The sequence below is a fragment of the Hypanus sabinus genome, chromosome 4 (genome assembly GCF_030144855.1).
Source record: "Hypanus sabinus isolate sHypSab1 chromosome 4, sHypSab1.hap1, whole genome shotgun sequence".
Taxonomy (NCBI): Eukaryota; Metazoa; Chordata; class Chondrichthyes; order Myliobatiformes; family Dasyatidae; genus Hypanus; species Hypanus sabinus.
The window spans coordinates 116,008,576-116,026,214 of record NC_082709.1 but is presented as its reverse complement, the minus strand read 5'-3'; the positions used below and the strand labels follow the sequence as shown (position 1 = coordinate 116,026,214).

Genomic DNA, 17,639 nt, shown 5'->3' with positions numbered 1-17,639 from the left:
GGCAAACGTGCTGTGGAAAGCCAAGAGGGAGAACATGGCATCCATCGGTCAGATCACCAAGCCACGCGCCCAACAGCAGACCAGACCAGGCTCAGCAGGGGGGCACACACAACACAGAGGCAGGTATGAGGAGGCCAGTGAACAATGGTGTTTCTATCACCAGCAGTGGGGCACAAAAGCCCACCGTTGTCGCCCGCCCGGCAAGGGCCAGGGCCAGCTGCCGCTAATTACTGTGGCGGCTGGCCACCAGGACAGCCTCTTGTACGTCTGGGACAAACAGTCGGGACGCCGCTCCTTGGTTGACACCAGAGCGGAGATCAGCGTCTTGCCCCCGACGGGGTACGACACCCACAACAGGAAGCCAGGACCCACCCTGAGGGCCGCAAACGGCAGCATGATACGGACCTGCGGCACCCGCACGGTGCAGCTGCAGTGCAGGACTTCACACTGCCCGTGGTGGCCCAACCACTCCTGGGGGCGGACTTTTTGCGAGCTCACAGCATGCTGGTCGACTTGCAAGGGAAAAGACTGATACATGCGGAGACTTTCCAGACGTTCTCCCTGGGTGAAGCCAAGTTGCCGGCCGGACACCTGGACTCCATCACGCTGTTGAACAACGTATTCACCAGAATCCTGGCGGACTTTCCATCGATTCTGGCACCACAGTTCACGGCAGCCATGCCCTGACAAGGGGTACAGCACTACATTCTGATCCAGGGACCGCCCCTCCATGCCCGAGCATGAAGACTCCCCCCGGAAAAGCTCCGCCTGGCGAAGGAGGAGTTCAAGAGGATGGAGGAATTGGGGATCATACAGAGGTCTGACAGCCCATGGGCCTTCCCCCTACACGTGGTGCCCAAAGCAGCCGGGGGTTGGAGACCATGCGGCGACTACCGCAGACTGAACGAGGCTACCACTCCAGACCGCTATCCCGTGCCGCATATACAGGACTTTGCAGCAAACCTGCACTGGGCAAGAATTTTTTCCAAAGTAGACCTCATCCGGGGTTACCATCAAATCCCGGTGCACCCTGAAGACATCCCCAAAACAGCACTCATCACCCCGTTCAGCCTGAAGAATGCCTCAGACATTCCAGCGGCTAATGGACGCGGTGGGACGCGACCTGGACTTTGCATTCATCTATTTGGTCGACAACCTTATAGCCAGCAGTTGTCATCAGGAGCATCTGTCCCACCTCTGCCAGCTCTACTCCCGCCTGAGTGATTTCGGCCTCACAATCAACCTGGCCAAATGCCAGTTCAGTCTCGATACCATCGACTTCCTGGGCCACAGGATTACCAAAGATGGGGCAACACCTCTGCCTGCCAAGGTAGACGTGATCCGCCACTTATCCCAGCCCAACACGGTCAAAGGCCTGCAGGAGTTTGTTGGTATGGTGAACTTCTACCACCGTTTCCTCCCCTCAGTAGCCCGTATCATGAGCCCTTTGTACACCCTGATGTCGGGTAAAGGCAAGGACATTACTTGGGACGAAGAGGCTGCGGCCGCTTTCATTAAAGCCAAGGAAGCCTTGGCAGATGCTGTGATGCTGGTGCACCCCAGAACAGACGTTCCGACCGCCCTCACGGTGGACGCATCCAACACAGCAGTCGGTGGGGTGCTGGAGCAGCTCATTGAGGGACGCTGGCAACCCCTGGCATTCTTCAGCAAGCACCTACGACCACCCGAACTCAAGTATAGTGCTTTCGACCGGGAGCTTTTGGCACTGTATCTGGCAGTCTGGCATTTCAGGTACTTCTTAGAAGGCAGGCCGTTCACCGTGTTCATGGACCACAAACCATTGACCTTCGCGTTCACGAAGGTGTCCGATCCCTGGTCGGCTCGCCAGCAGCGACGTCTGTCCTACATCTCCGAGTACAAGATGGACATTCAGCATGTCTCAAGAAAGGACAACGTCGTGGCAGAAGCACTCTCCAGACCAGCTGTCCAGGCCCTGTCCGTGGGGATGGACTATGCAGCACTGGCGGAGGCACAGCAGGCAGATGACAAGATGCCCAGCTACAGGACCGCAGTCTCAGGTTTGCAGCTACAGGACTTTCTCGGAGGCCCAGGTGATAGGACCCTCCTGTGCGACGTGGCTACCGGCTAACCTCGCCCCATCGTCCCGGCAGCCTGGAGGTAGCGAGTTTTCGACTCCATACACAGTTTGGCACACCCATCTATCAGGACAACCGTCCGGCTGGTCTCCAGCAAGTTCGCGTGGCACGGACTTCGCAAGCAGGTCAGTGAATGGGCCAGAACATGCGCGCAGTGCCAAACAGCCAAGGTGCAGCGGCACACTAAAGCCTCGCCGCAGAAGTTCGAACCCTCCCACTGGAGGTTCAACCACATTCATGTGGATATCGTGGGCCCCCTACTGGTGTCTTGAGGAGCGTGGTACCTCCTAACTATGGTAGACCAGTTCACGAGGTAGCCAGAGGCAGTCCCGTTCACCAACACATCTGCCGATTCTTGCGCCCGAGCACTGATCGCAACCTGGGTTGCACGCTTCGGGGTACCAGCCCACATTACCTCCGACAGAGGTGCCCAGTTCACCTCCAGCCTGTGGGGAATGCAGCTACACCACACAACTGCTTACCAGCCACAGTCGAACGGACTGGTGGAACGCTTCCACCGTCACTTGAAGTCGGCTCTCATGGCCTGCCTGAGAGGACTGAACTGGGTGGACGAGCTTCCCTGGGTCCTGCTTGGAATTCGTACAGCGCCCAAGGAGGATCTGCACACCTCGTCAGTCGAGTTGGTGCACGGCGCACCCCTGGCCGTCCCGGGAAAGTTCATACCAGCCCCAAGGGGCAAGAGGAAGAACCCGCAGCAGTCCTGGACAGGCTACGCGAAAGGCTCTGCAACCTGGCCTCCATTCCAACTTCACAGCACGGATGGACCCCGACCCATATACCCAAAGACCTGCAGAACTGTAAGTTTGTGTTTGTACGAAGGGGCGGACACCGGGCACTGCTACAGCAGCCGTACGAGGGGCCATTCAAGGTGATCAACAACAATGGGTCCACGTACGTTCTGGACATTGGGGGGAAAGAGGAGGTTTTCACGATGGACCGACTCAAACCAGCCCATGTGGACGGCGCAGCCGGTCGAGGTTCAGGCACTGCGGCGCAGAGGCAGACCTCCCAAACAGAGGCTGATCCGGACTGTGGACATTGGGGGGGTGTATCGCCGATTCTGGGGGGGGGCAACCCACTTTCTGCACAGGCAAACTGGCTCACAAATAGCCAGTGCGCGGGGGGAGACTTTGGTAATGCACCTCTGATGTTATTTCCGCCCTGAGAGGGCGGGCGCTAGGGATTAAATGCCAGCGCCGCAAAGTTTGAGTAAACTAGTCTCCAAACGTCTTACTGACTGCGTGTCGTTATTTCAGCACTATGTGTAGCACATCGCTACAGAGTGACATTTGCAATTTCTCGATCCTCCAGGACCATGCCAGAGTCCAATGATTTGTGAAAGGTCATTACTAATGCCTCCACTATCTCCACTACCTCTTTCAGAACCCTAAAGTGCAGTTCATCTAGTCTGGGTGACTTAAATATTCTTAGGTGTTTCAGCTTTTTGTGCACCTTCTGCTTTGTAATAATTACTGCACTCACTTCTCTTCCCGCACACCCTTGAACATGTGCCACACTGTGAGTGTCTTTCACAGTGAAGACTGATGCAAAATACTCATTTAGTTCATCTGCCATCTCTGTACCCTCATTATTATTTCTCAGCCTCATTTTCTAGTGGTCCTATATTCACTGTCACCTCTCTTTTAGTTTTAATATACCTTTTTTAAAAACTTTTTAATTGAGTTTTCAAATGATTACAGGAAGAAAAAATATATACCCTTTCCCCCCTCCCCTTAACCCCTGCCCCCTAACATCCCTATAGAAAAAAAGAAAAAGAAAAAAGAAAGAAAGAAAGAGTGCTTGGATATCGGAAGATCCCCACATGCTCCACGGAGTTCGTAATAACTTTAGTATATATATTTATTTCTTTCCCCAAATAACCAATTATTTTATCTTCGGAGCACCTATATATTTAATCCTGTCTTTTGTAAATAAGGGCGCCCAATTTTCAAAAATGTTTCATATTTATCTCTTAAATTATAAGTAATTTTTTCAAGTGGAATACAGCTGGAAATTTCATTCTTCCAACGATCTATACTTAAGTATGAATCCGATTTCCAAGTAACTGCAATAGCCTTTTTGGCTACTGCCAGTGCAATTTTTATGAATTCTTTCTGATATTTGTTCAATTTGGGTTTCGATTTTATCCCTTCAATATCGCCTAATAAAAATAATATTGGATTATGTGGAAGTTGTGTTCCAATAAAACTCTTAAATTTGTCCAAAAAGGTTGAATTTTAGAACAAGACCAAGTAGAATGTAAAAAAGTACCGATTTCTTGGTTATATCGGTAACACTGATCAGATAAATTTGGATTTAATTTATTTATTTTTTGTGGTGTAATATATAATTGATGTAAAAAATTATATTGCACTAATCTTAACCGGACATTTATTGTATTTGTCATACTATCAAGACATAATCTTGACCATTTTGTTTCTTCAATTTTAATATTCAATTTCCCATTTTTGTCTTGACTTATGGATTCCTTGTTTAATTGCCTGTTTTTGAATCAAGCTATACATACAAGAAATAAATTTTTTAGTTTTTCCTTTTTGAATTAAAGTTTCTATTTCATTAGATTTCAGCAATAACATTGTTTGACCTAATTTTTCTCTTAAATAAGCCCTTAATTGGAAGTAACAAAAAAGAGCGTTGTTTGATACTTTATATTTATTCTTTAATTGATCAAATGACGTTAGTATACCTCCTTCAAAACAATCTATATATCTAATCCCTTTTTGAAACCAATTATATAAAAGTTGATTATCCATTGTAAAAGGAATGTCTATTTTGAATTAAAGACCTCTTTGCTAATAAAGATTTCTTTGTCTCATCATCAACATTTATCTTATTCCATAAGTCAATCAGATGTTTTAATATAGGAGATTCTTTCTTTTTCCTTATCCATTTAGATTCCCATTTGTATATAAAATCTTCTGGTGTATTTTCTCCTATTTTATCTCGTTCTATTCTAATCCATGCTGGCCTATCTTTCTCAAAAAAAGATGCAATAAATCTAAGTTGATTTGCTGTATAATAATTCTTAAAATTTGGAAGTTGTAACCCTCCTAGATCAAATTTCCACGTCAATTTTTCCAATGATATTCTTGACATCTTAAGTTTTAATATACGAAGAAGCTTTTTCTATCCACCTTGCTATTGTCTGCCAGCTTGCTTTCATATTTTATCTTTTCCCTCCTAATGTTTCATTTAGTTGTTTTCTATAGGTTTTTAAAAAGCTTCCCAATCCTCTATCTTCCTAGTAATTTTTGATTTGTTGTTTGTTTGTATGCCTTCTCTTTTGCTTTTGCATTAGCTATGACTTTCCTTGTCAGGCACATTTGTCCTATTTTACCATTTGAGTATCTCTTGCTTCTTGGAATATATCTATCCTGCACCTTCATCATTTTTTCCCAGAAATTCACACCGTTACTGCTCTGCTGTCCTCCCTGCCAGCATCTCCTTCCAATTTACTTTGGCTAACTCCTCTCATGCCATTGTAATTTCCTCTACTCCACTGAAATGCTGCCATGTCAGACTTCATTTTCCTTATGACATTTCAAGTTGAACTCAATCATATTGTGATCACTGTCTCCTAAGGGTTCTTTTACCTTAGGCTATCAGTTCATTCCATAGCTCCCAATCCAGTAGAGCTGATGCCATAGTAGGCTCAACGACAAACTGCTCCAAAATGCCATCTTGCATTCAACAAATTCACTCTCTTGGGATCCATTAGCAACCTGATTTTCTCAATCTACCTGCATATTAAAATCTCCCATGACTGTCATAACATTGCCCTTTTGACACACCTTTTTCTATTTCCATTGCAATCTGTAGTCCACATCCCTGCTACTGTTTGAAGACCTGTATATAATTGCTATTACCCTTGCAGTTTCTTAACTCATCCCACAAAGATTCAACATCTTCTAATATATGTCATTTTTTCTAATGATTTGATGCCATTTTTTTTTACCAGCAGAGCCATGCCACCCCTTCTTCCTGTCTTCCTATCCCTCTGATACGATGTGTAACCTTAGATATTCATCTCCCAACTACAGCTATCCTTCAGTCACGTTTCAGTGATGGCCACAACATCATACCTGACAACCTGTAAAAGTGCAATAAGGTATTCCACCTTATTTCTTATATTCCATGCACTGAGATATAATACCTTAAGTACTGTATTTGATATCCTTTTTGATTCTGCATCCTTAATGCATTGATACCCTGCTAACTGCAATTTTGTTTTATCATTTACCTACCCCTCCTGACAGTCTGACTGCAGGTTATCTTTGTTTTTGTACCATCCATCCTGACCTGAATCCCTTCATTCTGGTTCCCATCCCCCTGCCAAATTAGTTTAAATCCTCGCCAACCATTCTAACAAGCCTGCCCATAAGAATATTTGTCCCTCAGGTTCAAGTGCAACCTGTCTCTTTTGTACAGGTCATAATTCCCCCTTAAGAGATCCCAATGATCCGAGAACCTGAAGCCCTGTCCCATGCAGCAGCTTCTCAGCCACACATTTATCTGCACAATCAGCCTGTTTCTATCTTCACTGGTGCGTGGCACAGGTATTACTACCTGGAGGTCCTAGTTCTCAGCTCTTTAAATTCTTTCTTCAGGACCTCATTGCTTTTCCTTCCTATGTCATCAGTACCAATGTGTGTCAAGACATCTAGCTGCTTTCCCTCCCTCTCCAAAATGCTATGGATGTGAAGCGAGAGGTTCTTGACCCTGGCACCTGGGAGGCAATATACCATCCAGGTGTATGTTTCATGTCCACAGAATCTCCGGTCTGTTCCTCTGACTACTGAGTCCCCAATCGCTACTGCTCCCCTCTTCTTCTTTGCCTGCTACACCATGGACCCATGCTAAATGTCAGTAACCTGGACTCTGTGGCATTCTCCTGAGAGGTCATCCCCCATTACAGTATACAAAACAGTATACTCATTATTGAAGGGAACAGCCACAGGGATGCTCTGCACTAACTGCCTATTTGCCTTCCTGTTCCTTCTCCTGACAGTCATCCAGCTACCCGCCCTCTGCAACTTCCATATAACCAATTGATGATCTCCTCACTCTCCCATTCAAGCCGAAGGTCATCCAGTTGCTGTTCCAGATCCCTAACATGGTCTTCAGGGAGCTGCAGCTGGATGCGCTTCACACAGATGTAGTTCCCTGAGAGACTCTGGATCTCCCAGGACTCCCAACATCCGGCATGAAGAACACACAATAGTCATTTAAACTACATCGTGTTCCCGACACAGTAAGAAGAAAAGGTAAACTTAACAAAAACTTACCCAAGAGCCAATGCCTCTTCTGAACCAAAACTTCCTTTGAATCAAAGCCCAACTCGCCCACTCTCACTACTGACCTACTCCCAACAATGGCCATTCTGCTTGTCCCTTCTTGTGCTTTTATTTACTTGGAGTTGTCCAAGATGGAAAGGATAAATGGATAAACATGCTTACCGAAAAAAGAAAATCTGCAGATGCTGGAAATCTAAGCAACACACACAAAATGCTGGAGGAACTCAGCAGGTCAGACAGCATCTATGGAAAAGAGTACAGTTGACTTTTCAGGCCAAGACCCTTCAGCAGGACTGGAGAAAGAAAAAGATGAGTTGACTGTACTTTTTTCCATAGATGCTCCCTGGCCTGCTGAGTTGCTCCACCATTTTGAGTGTAATGCTTACAGATAGATCAGTAGAGCAAGTGTGACACACATTTGCAATTGGAGCTTGGAAAGAATGAAGCCAGTGAATTAATAACAGGAAAGAGAGAAATGGAAGCCATGTTAATTTTTTTTATTAGTGTTCACACTGGAAGACAGTGCTAATATCCCCAAATTATCAAAAAGGCTAATTTCAAATAACATAGTAGAACTCACCAAATTCCCATCTACAATAGATAACATTTTTGGAGAAACTCAGTGGGATAAAGCTGGAGAAGTTGCCAGATGGAATAGACTATGTGCTAGAATTAAAGGAAGAGGCTGCAGAGATGGTGGTTGAAATTTTTTAGAACTGGCTAAACTCCAAATGGTACCAGAAGATTGGAATACAGCCAGTGTGACCCTATTATTCTTAAAAAAAGAGAAAGGCAGAAAGCAGGAACCTTCAAGCCAGTTAATTTAACATCTGTTGTTGGAAAGATGCTAGAGTCAATAATCAAAGAGGAAATAACTCATCATTTAGAAAGGCTGAATATAATTAAAACCTACTTAACATTGTTTTTTGAAAAGCAAGTCACATTTGACAAATTTACTTGAATTCTATAAAGAGTTAAAAGTGTATTTAGATTTCCGAAAAGCATTTGACAAAATGCCACCTAGGAGGCTGTGGCACAAATTATGGAGACCCACAGTATCGGAAGACATGTGTTAGCATGGATTAAAAGCTAGCTATCTTATAGAAAAGAGGGTTGGAATAAATGGATTCTTTGCCACTGGAATGAGGTAACCAGTAGAGTACCACAGGTATTAGGGTTCTTGGTCCACAGTCATTCACTATTTATTAATGACTTGTAGGTTTCCAAGTTCGTCAATGATATGGAAGAATTGTGCTAGGGGTACCAAGATTCTGCAAATGGATTATAGAAAGATTGAGTGAGTGTGCTAAAGACTGGCAAATGAAATTCATTGTGTGATTGCGTGAAGTTGTGCTTCGGTATTTGGAATCAAAAATTGGTTTATTATCTAAATGAAGAAAGACAGCAAATAAGTGATGTAAAGAGGGATCGAGGTGTTCCAGTGCATGCATCACAAAATGCTGGCAGGCAGATTCAACAACACACACACAATGCTGGAGGACCTTAGCAGGCCAGGCAGCATCTATGGAAAAGAATACAATCAACGTTTTGGGCCGAGACCCTTCATCATGTTCAACAAGTGGTTTAGAAGGCAAAATGCATTTGATCTACTTTGTAAAAGGATGGGAGTTTAAAAATAGAGATTTTGAAACAATGGTGCAGGGCATTGATAAGGAATACTGGAATACAGTTTTGGCCCCTTTACCTAAAAAAAAGTAACACTGGAGGCAGTGCAAAGGAGAATTTGCTAGAATTTTCTAGAAATTCTGTCCTAATTGCTAGAAATGTCATAGCAATAGAAATTTTAAGTAGTTCAGGCCTGTATTCCTTGTAGTTCAGAAGAACAATGGATGATCATGTTAATACATATAAATCCTAAGGGGACCTTATAAGATCGATGTTTTCACTAGTGAGAGTCTCCAACAAGGGGGACGTAACTACAACATAAGAGGCTGGTCATTGAAAACTGAGCTACGTAAAAATATTCACAGAAGGTGAATTCTCTGCTCCAGGGAGTGGTGGAAGCTGGATTATTAGAAGTAATTAAAGTGGTAGACTATAAATACTTGGTAGATTGAGGAGCATGTAGAAATGGCACAGATGAGGAGGGCAACATAGATCAACAATGATTGCAGTAAATGATGGGTTAGCTTGAAAGGCCTTCTGATCTATTCCTGCTCGTATTTTTTTTTAGTGTTGAAGTTTTTGATATGGATATTTAAATAAGAGTCATTAACTGGTTTTGACAAAATTCTTAAAGTCAATAAGATGATGAAGATTGAAGAGCTGCTCGAATCTTCTGATAATAAAATTATCAAAGACAATTGAAGCAACATTTAAAATTCTGCTAAATTCTGTAAAACTAAATGATCAAATCCAAATTTAACCATTTAGAAGACCTGATAGTTAGATATATGGCCCTCAAGGAGATGTTTTGTGGACTCCTTTCTGACTCTTCTGTCCCTGGTTTCTGCATTCACCAGTTCCCTTGGTCCCTTGAATTTATCAGGTTCGTGAAAAGGTTTATTTCTCTACCTGTAATACATATATTCAAAAATGTGACTTGAAGTTATGTAGTAGAGTTACTAGGAAAAAAAGTCATTAGTCTGGAAAATCTACTGCAGTTATCTATTACAGTTGTCCCCTGCTTTATGAATGTTTGTTTTACACAACTTCGCTTTTACAAAAGACCTACTTTAGTAACCTGTTTTCGCATTACAAAGAGGGTTTTTGCTTTTACAAAAATTTTTCCCATATAAATTAATGGTTCTTCACTTTACGCCATTTTGGCTTAAGAAAGGTTCCATAGGAACACTCTACCTTCGTTAAGTGGGGGGGGGGGAACACCTGTCATTTGACACCCACCACAGGTTTTGTTACTCTCTTTTAGGAATTGTCAGCTTTATTTAATGGGGGCCACTAATAAAATCTTGTGTTAATGTTATGAACCTTAAAGGTGAACAAACTGAGCTGTTGTTTGACAGCTAATTCAGTCAATGCATTTCACTCAACCTTTACTATGTTCCAGGGGTGGTATAATTCTGAATGGATAACACTTGGAAGAACTAATTTGTTAGTCATGTTCAATTGTCATAAATTAATATTCAGTCAATAAAAAAAAAATCAGTTTTGGCAGGAGGAAGAACCCGGACCTCATGGCTGCATGAAGTTTAATCTTTTTTTCATATCGTGAGTAGATTCAACAAAGCATATTAGGCCCATTATTCTGGCTGTTTTGGGGAAGTAGAATTTCTTGTAACTTCTTTTCGCCTGTGAGTGAAGGGAATAGAAGTACAATTATGAAATTTCTTTTTATATGCTTAGGCAAACAAATTTTTTAAAGAAGTGTCTATAAATTTCATTTATTTAAAGGAAATAGTAAGCATGATGTTTTATTGACATTTTGAAGGGAAACAATGTATACTATCTAATTATATTTAATGTGTTTATTCCCAGAAAATGAAGAAGTTAAGGAGACGACATTGAGGGAGCTTAAAATGCTCCGTACACTAAAGCAAGAAAATATTGTTGAACTTAAGGAGGCTTTTCGAAGAAGAGGAAAGCTATATTTAGTCTTTGAATATGTAGAGAAGGTCAGTGCTACAAGAACATTTTCTGAGGTAGAGATTTCCTGCCTGGTTGCAAAGCTCACTTCTCCTTCAACAGTTAGAGAGTGAATGTCTTCGTCAGCTACTCAATATGTAATTGCATTGCATGACATAGCTGTCACCTCCAGAAAATGCAGTGGTCCTCTGTCTAGTTTCTGACTTTTCTCTAACTGATATCTTAAAGTGCTTCTATTTTCTGGGGGCTGAAATGTTAAAAGAACCTGAATTCCTGAATAATCACTGTCAGTGAAAATCACTAGAAATTTTTAAGTGTCCACAGATAAGAACTGGTGGTAGAAATTCACAGTTACCACTGGGGTATAATAAAGCCAAAATCAAAAATACCAGAACTTATTTAAAAGTGGCAGGTTTTAAATAATATTGTGTGAGAGATGGAGAGCCTTAAAAAGAAAATTACAGAGCTTTGAGCTAAGCAGCTGAATGTAGAACCTCCATTGGTGATGTGATTTAAATTGGGGATGTGTAAGAGATCAGAATTTGATCAGTCTTGGTTGTGATGATTTGCTCTGTTGAGCCGAGCTGTTTCAGAGTTTCAAGTGAGTGAATGTAGAACATTATATGTTAATTTAGAGTAAGTTCACAGGACAATATGCAATCTTTGAGTAAAATGCTTGAATTTTAATTTGAATGTGTAGTCGTGTCATGTAATAATGATTGCAGGGCATCTTTGTTGACCACTGATAATTTGCTAAATTTGGTGGATGTGTTACAATGAAGTGACCTTTGTGCTAATGCTTGATGTTTAGTATTTTAAAAATAAGGATTATTTAAAATGCTGGTTTATGTTCTTATCGAATTTCCTCTACTCTGTTTCTTCTGTATGAAGTAAAATTCTTCAGTGATACAGAATGAACATTTTTTTCTGGATTTTAGAATATGCTTGAATTACTTGAAGAAATGCCAAATGGTGTTCAGCCTGACAAAGTGCGGAACTATATCTATCAACTAATCAAAGCAATTCACTGGTGCCACAAGAATGATATTGTTCACCGAGGTAACTATTTGAATAGTTATAACTGTGGAAATGTTTGTTTCAACAATAATTACATCCTCTATTTTTTTCATCTTGTTCAATGGCACACTTTCTGCAAAGAACAGAATTTTGTTCTTATTCAGACTTTTGTGTTGCTTATGAGGAAAACTCAAAATGGTAACTGATTTTGCCAATAACTTACTTAGTTTTCTTCAGTTGAACTTGCAGTTACTCTGAATCAATGTAATGGATGAAACATTATTTATTAAGAGCTATCTGTTTCAGTTCAAGACTATTATTCATTATGCAAGTTAATGCAGGTTAAAAATAGAGTATTTATTTTATATTTAACATTTGTTGTCACATGGAGTTTTTCTAGTAGTGAATAGTTTTGTAGAGTCACAATTACTGGGGTGCTAATCTTAGTTTGAAATGAACTCTTATTCTGTTTTTTTTTTCATTTTTCACTTTAATATTTCACTCAAGTGGATTGTTGTTGCCTGTGTAATCTCGTACCTTGTGCATGTGGTGATTCCTTGTGTTACTCATGGTAAGAGTTGATAAACATTTTTTAATCTTAGTGTGGGATTAGAACATAGAACATTACAGTGCAGGAACAGGCCATTTGGCCCACCATGTGTCTTCCAACTAGGATAAACTAATCCACTTGCCAACATGTGGTCCATTTTACTTCAATCCCTGCACGTTCGTGTGCCTATCTAAATGATTCTTAAACGTCAATATTATGTCTGTTTCTAGTGCCACGCTGGCAGAGTGTGCAGGCACTTAGCCCTCTCTTTGTAAAACAAACTTTAAATTTTCCCCCTCATCTTAAAACCAGAACCTATAGTATTCAAAATCCCCACTCTGGGAAGAAGACTCTATCTTCCTTGTCTTGGCCTCTCAATATTTTATAAACTTCTATCAGGTCTCCCCTCAGCTTCTGATACTTGAGAGAAAGCAATCCAAGTTTGAACAACCTCTCCTTATAGCTAATACTCTCTAATCCATGCAGTCCTGTTGAACATTCTCTCCAAAGACCCCATATCTTGTAATGGGGTGATCAAAATTGCACACTATACTCCAAATGTGATGTAGCTAAGGTTTATACAGCTGCAGCATGACTTCTTGACTCTTGTACTCAATGCCTTAGCCAGTGAAGTCAAGCATGCCATATGCTTTCTTAATCACCCTGCTTAAATCTGTTGTTGCTTTAAGGGAGGTATGGATTTTGACTCAAAGATCCCTCTGTCCATCAGTACCCTTAAGGGCACTGCCATTTGTGTATACATTCCCCTTGGGTTTAACCTCCAAAAGTGCAGCACCTCACACTTGCCCAGATTAAATCCATCTTCTATTTCTCCACCCATATCTGCTGCTGATCTGTATCCCGCCATATCATAGAAACATAGAAAACCTACAGCACAATACAGGCCCTTCAACCCACAAAGTTGAGCGGAACATGGCCCTACCTTAGAAATTGCTAGGCTTACCTGTAGCCCTCTATTTTTCTCAGCTCCATGTGCCTATCTAAAAGTCTCTTAAAAGACCCTATCATATCTGCCTCCATCACTGTTGCCGTCAGCCCATTCCACGCACTCACCACACTCTGAGTAAAAAACTTAACCCTGACATCTCCTCTGTACCTACTCCCCAGCACCTTAAACCTGTGTCCTCTTGTGGCCACAATTTCAGCCCTGGGAAAAAGCCTCTGACTCTCCACACGATCAATGCCTCTCATCACCTTATACACCATTATCAGGTCACCTCTTAGCCTCCGTTGCTCCAAGGAGAAAAGGCCGAGTTCACTCAACCTATTCTCATAAGGCATGCTCCCCAATCCAGGCAACATCCTGGTAAATCTCCTCTGCAACCTTTCTATGGCTTTCACATCCTTCCTGTAGTGAAGCAACCAGAACTGAGCACAGTACTCCAAGTGGGGTCTGACGAAGGTCCTATATAGCTGCAACATTACCTCTCGGCTCCTAAATTCAGTTCCACAATTGATGAAGGCCAATACACCATATGCCTTCTTAATCACAGAGTCAACCTGCGCAGCAGCTTTGAGCATCCTGTGGACTCAGACCCCAAGATCCTACTGATCCTCCACACTGTCAAGAGTCTTAACCATTAACACATATTCTGCCATCATTTTGACCTACCAAAATGAACCACTTCGCACTTATCTGAGTTAAACTCCATCTGCCACTTCTCAGCCCAGTTTTGCATCCTATAAATGTCCCTCTATAACTCTGAGAGCCCTCCACACTATCCACAACACCTCCAACTTTTGTGTCATCGGCAAGCTTACTAACCCATCCCTCCACTTCCTCATCCAGGTCATTTATAAAAATCAGGAAGAGTAAGGGTCCCAGAACAAACCCCTGAGGCACCCCACTGGTGACCGACCTCCATGCAGAATATGACCCGTCTACAACCACTCTTTGCCTTCTGTGGGCAAGCCAGTTCTGGATCAATAAAGCAATATCCCCTTGGATCCCATGCCTCCTTACTTTCTCAGTAAGCCTTGCATGGGGTACCTTATCAAATGCCTTGCTGAAATCCATATACACTAGATCTACTGTTCTTCCTTCATCAATGTGTTTAGTCGCAGCCTCAACAAATTCAATCAGGCTTGTAAGGCACGACCTGCCCTTGACAAAGCAACGCTGACTACTCCTAATCATATTATACCTCTCCAAATGTTCATAAATCCTGCCTCTTAGGAGCTTCTCCATCAACTTACCAACCACAGAGGTAAGACTCACTGGTCTATAATTTCCTGGGCTATCTCTTCTCCCTTTCTTGAATAAAGGAACAACATCTGCAATCCTCCAATCCTCCAGAACCTCTCCCGTCCTCATTGATGATGCAAAGATCATCATCAGAGGCTCAGCAATCTCCTCCCCTGCCTCCTACAGTAGCCTGGGGTACGTCTCATAATTCCCCTTACTCCAGTTAAATGCTTTTCTAACTTGTCTGTTCCTAACTCTCTCCAATGCTATTGTAAAGGAGATAGAATTATGATCACTATCTCCAAAATGCTCTCCCACTGAAAGATCTGACACCTGAACAGATTCATTTCCCAATACCAAATCAAGTACAGCCTCTCCTCTTGTAGGTTTATCTACATATTGTGTCAAGAACATGCCTAACAAACCCCATCCCTTCTAAACCCCTTGCTGTAGGGAGATGCCAATCAATATTTGGGAAATTAAAATCTCCCACCACAACAGCTATGTTATTATTACACCTTTCCAGGATCTGTTTCCCTATCTGCTCCTCCATATCCCTGTTACTATGGTTAATATCCTTTAACAACATTCTTCATTATCCATAACTCCTCCAATTTTTATGTTATCTGCAAACTTACTAATCAACTCAACTATATTTTCATACAAGTCACGTTTATATATGTCATAAAAACAGCCTACCATGAGGGACCTTGTCAGATGCCTTAATGAAACCCAAGGCCCTTATTGAAGCCCATCATCCACTGCCTTACCATCATTAATCATCATTGTCACAGTCTCAAAAAAGCTATCATTTGTAAAACATGACCTGCTTCACACACAGTTACTTCTTTTCCAAATGTGAATGAATCCTGTCCCTAAGAATCTTATCCAGTAGTTTTCCTATCACTGAATTGTGGCTCACCGAGTTTTAATTTCCTGGATTTATCCCTATTGCACTTAAATAAAGGAATAATATTGGATACTCTTCAGTATCACTATCACTAGAAAGGATCACTATTGAACTTAATTTTCTCCAACTCTTCACAGATGTAATCAAAAGCTATCAATCAAGAATGAATCCCTGTAGGATATCTTACTTCTCTTTCTCCAATGCCCAGGACTTAAGGCCAGTTGTAGTGTTCATACTGATGTCTGAATTTGATTAAGATCTTCAGGACAGATAGGGGTTAAAACTGCTACTTTCATAATCTCAAATTAATTCCACGTCCGATATTGAACTGACACTTTGAAGCCAGTGATCGCAGTACATTTCAGTAAATATTTCAAATTGAAGAAGTCATTGTAAACTTTTAAGTATAAAAGATGTTCCTTTCCATTCTAAACCTCTGCCTGACTTGAAATCAGAGCACTTTTCAACCATATAGTTACTGCTTTAGTAATCATCTATGTGATGTTACAAGTGCCGGAGAGAATAGCATAGGACTTAATTAAATTTATAATTGGTCACCTATTCCTCATTGTGCTCTGTGGACAACTATGTGAGAAAACCAAAGAAACTGCAGATGTAATAATCTGAAATAAAAATGCTGGAAACACTCGGCAAGTCTTGCAATTTTTGTGAAAAGAAACAGTTGCTGTTCAGATTATTGCCGGTAGTCTTTAATCTATTGAGAATGTCTCCATTTGGAATTCATTTTAAAGTAAAATGCTGGGTTGACAAAATGCTAAAGCAATTTAAAGAAAAGGATCTAGTGCTTGTTGAAACAGTTGAATTTTAAATCAAAAATTAAATTACAATAAAGAGACAAATTTTATATGTGCGCACACAAAATGCTGGAGGAACTCAGCAGGCCAGACAACATCTATGGAAAAGAGTATAGTCGAAGTTTCGAGTTGAGACCCTTCAGCAGGTCTGTTGTTTGTGAAATATTATATGTGCATACTTGGAATACTTGCATATTATTCATAATAATTTATTGGTTAAAACCAAAAATCAGGTCCCAATTAGAAATTATTTTGTGTGCTAGATTAACAGATATTGACTGAATATGATCAGTCTTTGTAGTCTTGTCTGCTTAGTTTGAAATTTGATACCAGTCAAAACCTATATCAAAGCTCTTAAGAACTGTTAGCAAAGTTTAGTGTTTCAGCATAACGTTTCTGTTCAAGAATGCTGCCTGATATGCTAAGTGTTTCCAGCATTTTCTGTTTCTTTGCGAGTTACTTCAACATTCCTCCTTCATGCAATAATTACCTAAGCACCCTGACTCAAATCAAAAAAATTTTAAAAGTGTTTAATTTGGGCCATATTACTTTGGTGTATTCAAAATAATGGAGGGCAAATTAATTCAACAATAATCTTGCACATTTTGGTAGGTATTTTTAAGAGATTTTGGTCAAATTACATGCTTTTTGAAATGACTGAATTTGTTCTGTTTCAGATATAAAACCAGAGAATCTTCTAATCAGCCACAATGATATGTTGAAGTTGTGTGATTTTGGTAAGTCATTTCTAATTTACTCATGGTGTTTTTCCATGTTGTACTAATACTCTCAGAGTACATACTCATTCAGTTGTTGATGTTTAGGATGCTGAATAAACAACAATTTTCACAGTGTGTCTAAGTAACAAAAGGTACCAAGACACTTTACAATGCATTGAATAAAAGAAAATAATGTCCAGTTATATAAGAAGGTAATGAACAAGATAACTTGTTCAAAGAACTCCTTGAAGTAGGAAAACAAATGAGAGATTTAAATCAACTGTAAGTAATCTATTTGACAGTTTTGAATTTTATCAACTACTTTTGTGCACTGCAGAACTTTAATTCATGACTAACTTGATTATTTTGTCTGTGGAAGCAAATGTGATTCAGTAACCAAAATGA

At 41.3% G+C, this 17,639-nt stretch overlaps 1 protein-coding gene across 4 annotated transcripts in view; it reads left to right on the top strand.

Moving 5' to 3' along the window:
- Positions 1–17,639, top strand: part of cdkl5 (cyclin dependent kinase like 5) — a 202,894-nt gene that overhangs the window by 116,095 nt on the left and 69,160 nt on the right. For 3 of the 4 annotated variants that reach the window (XM_059967969.1, XM_059967970.1, XM_059967971.1), the window contains 3 exons: positions 10,910–11,046; positions 11,956–12,076; positions 17,193–17,252. In XM_059967969.1, coding sequence (XP_059823952.1) covers positions 10,910–11,046; positions 11,956–12,076; positions 17,193–17,252 — 318 coding nt within the window. Of the gene's footprint in view, positions 1–6,199; positions 6,268–10,909; positions 11,047–11,955; positions 12,077–17,192; positions 17,253–17,639 lie in introns of all 4 variants that reach the window. The other variant, XM_059967972.1, reaches the window with a different exon arrangement.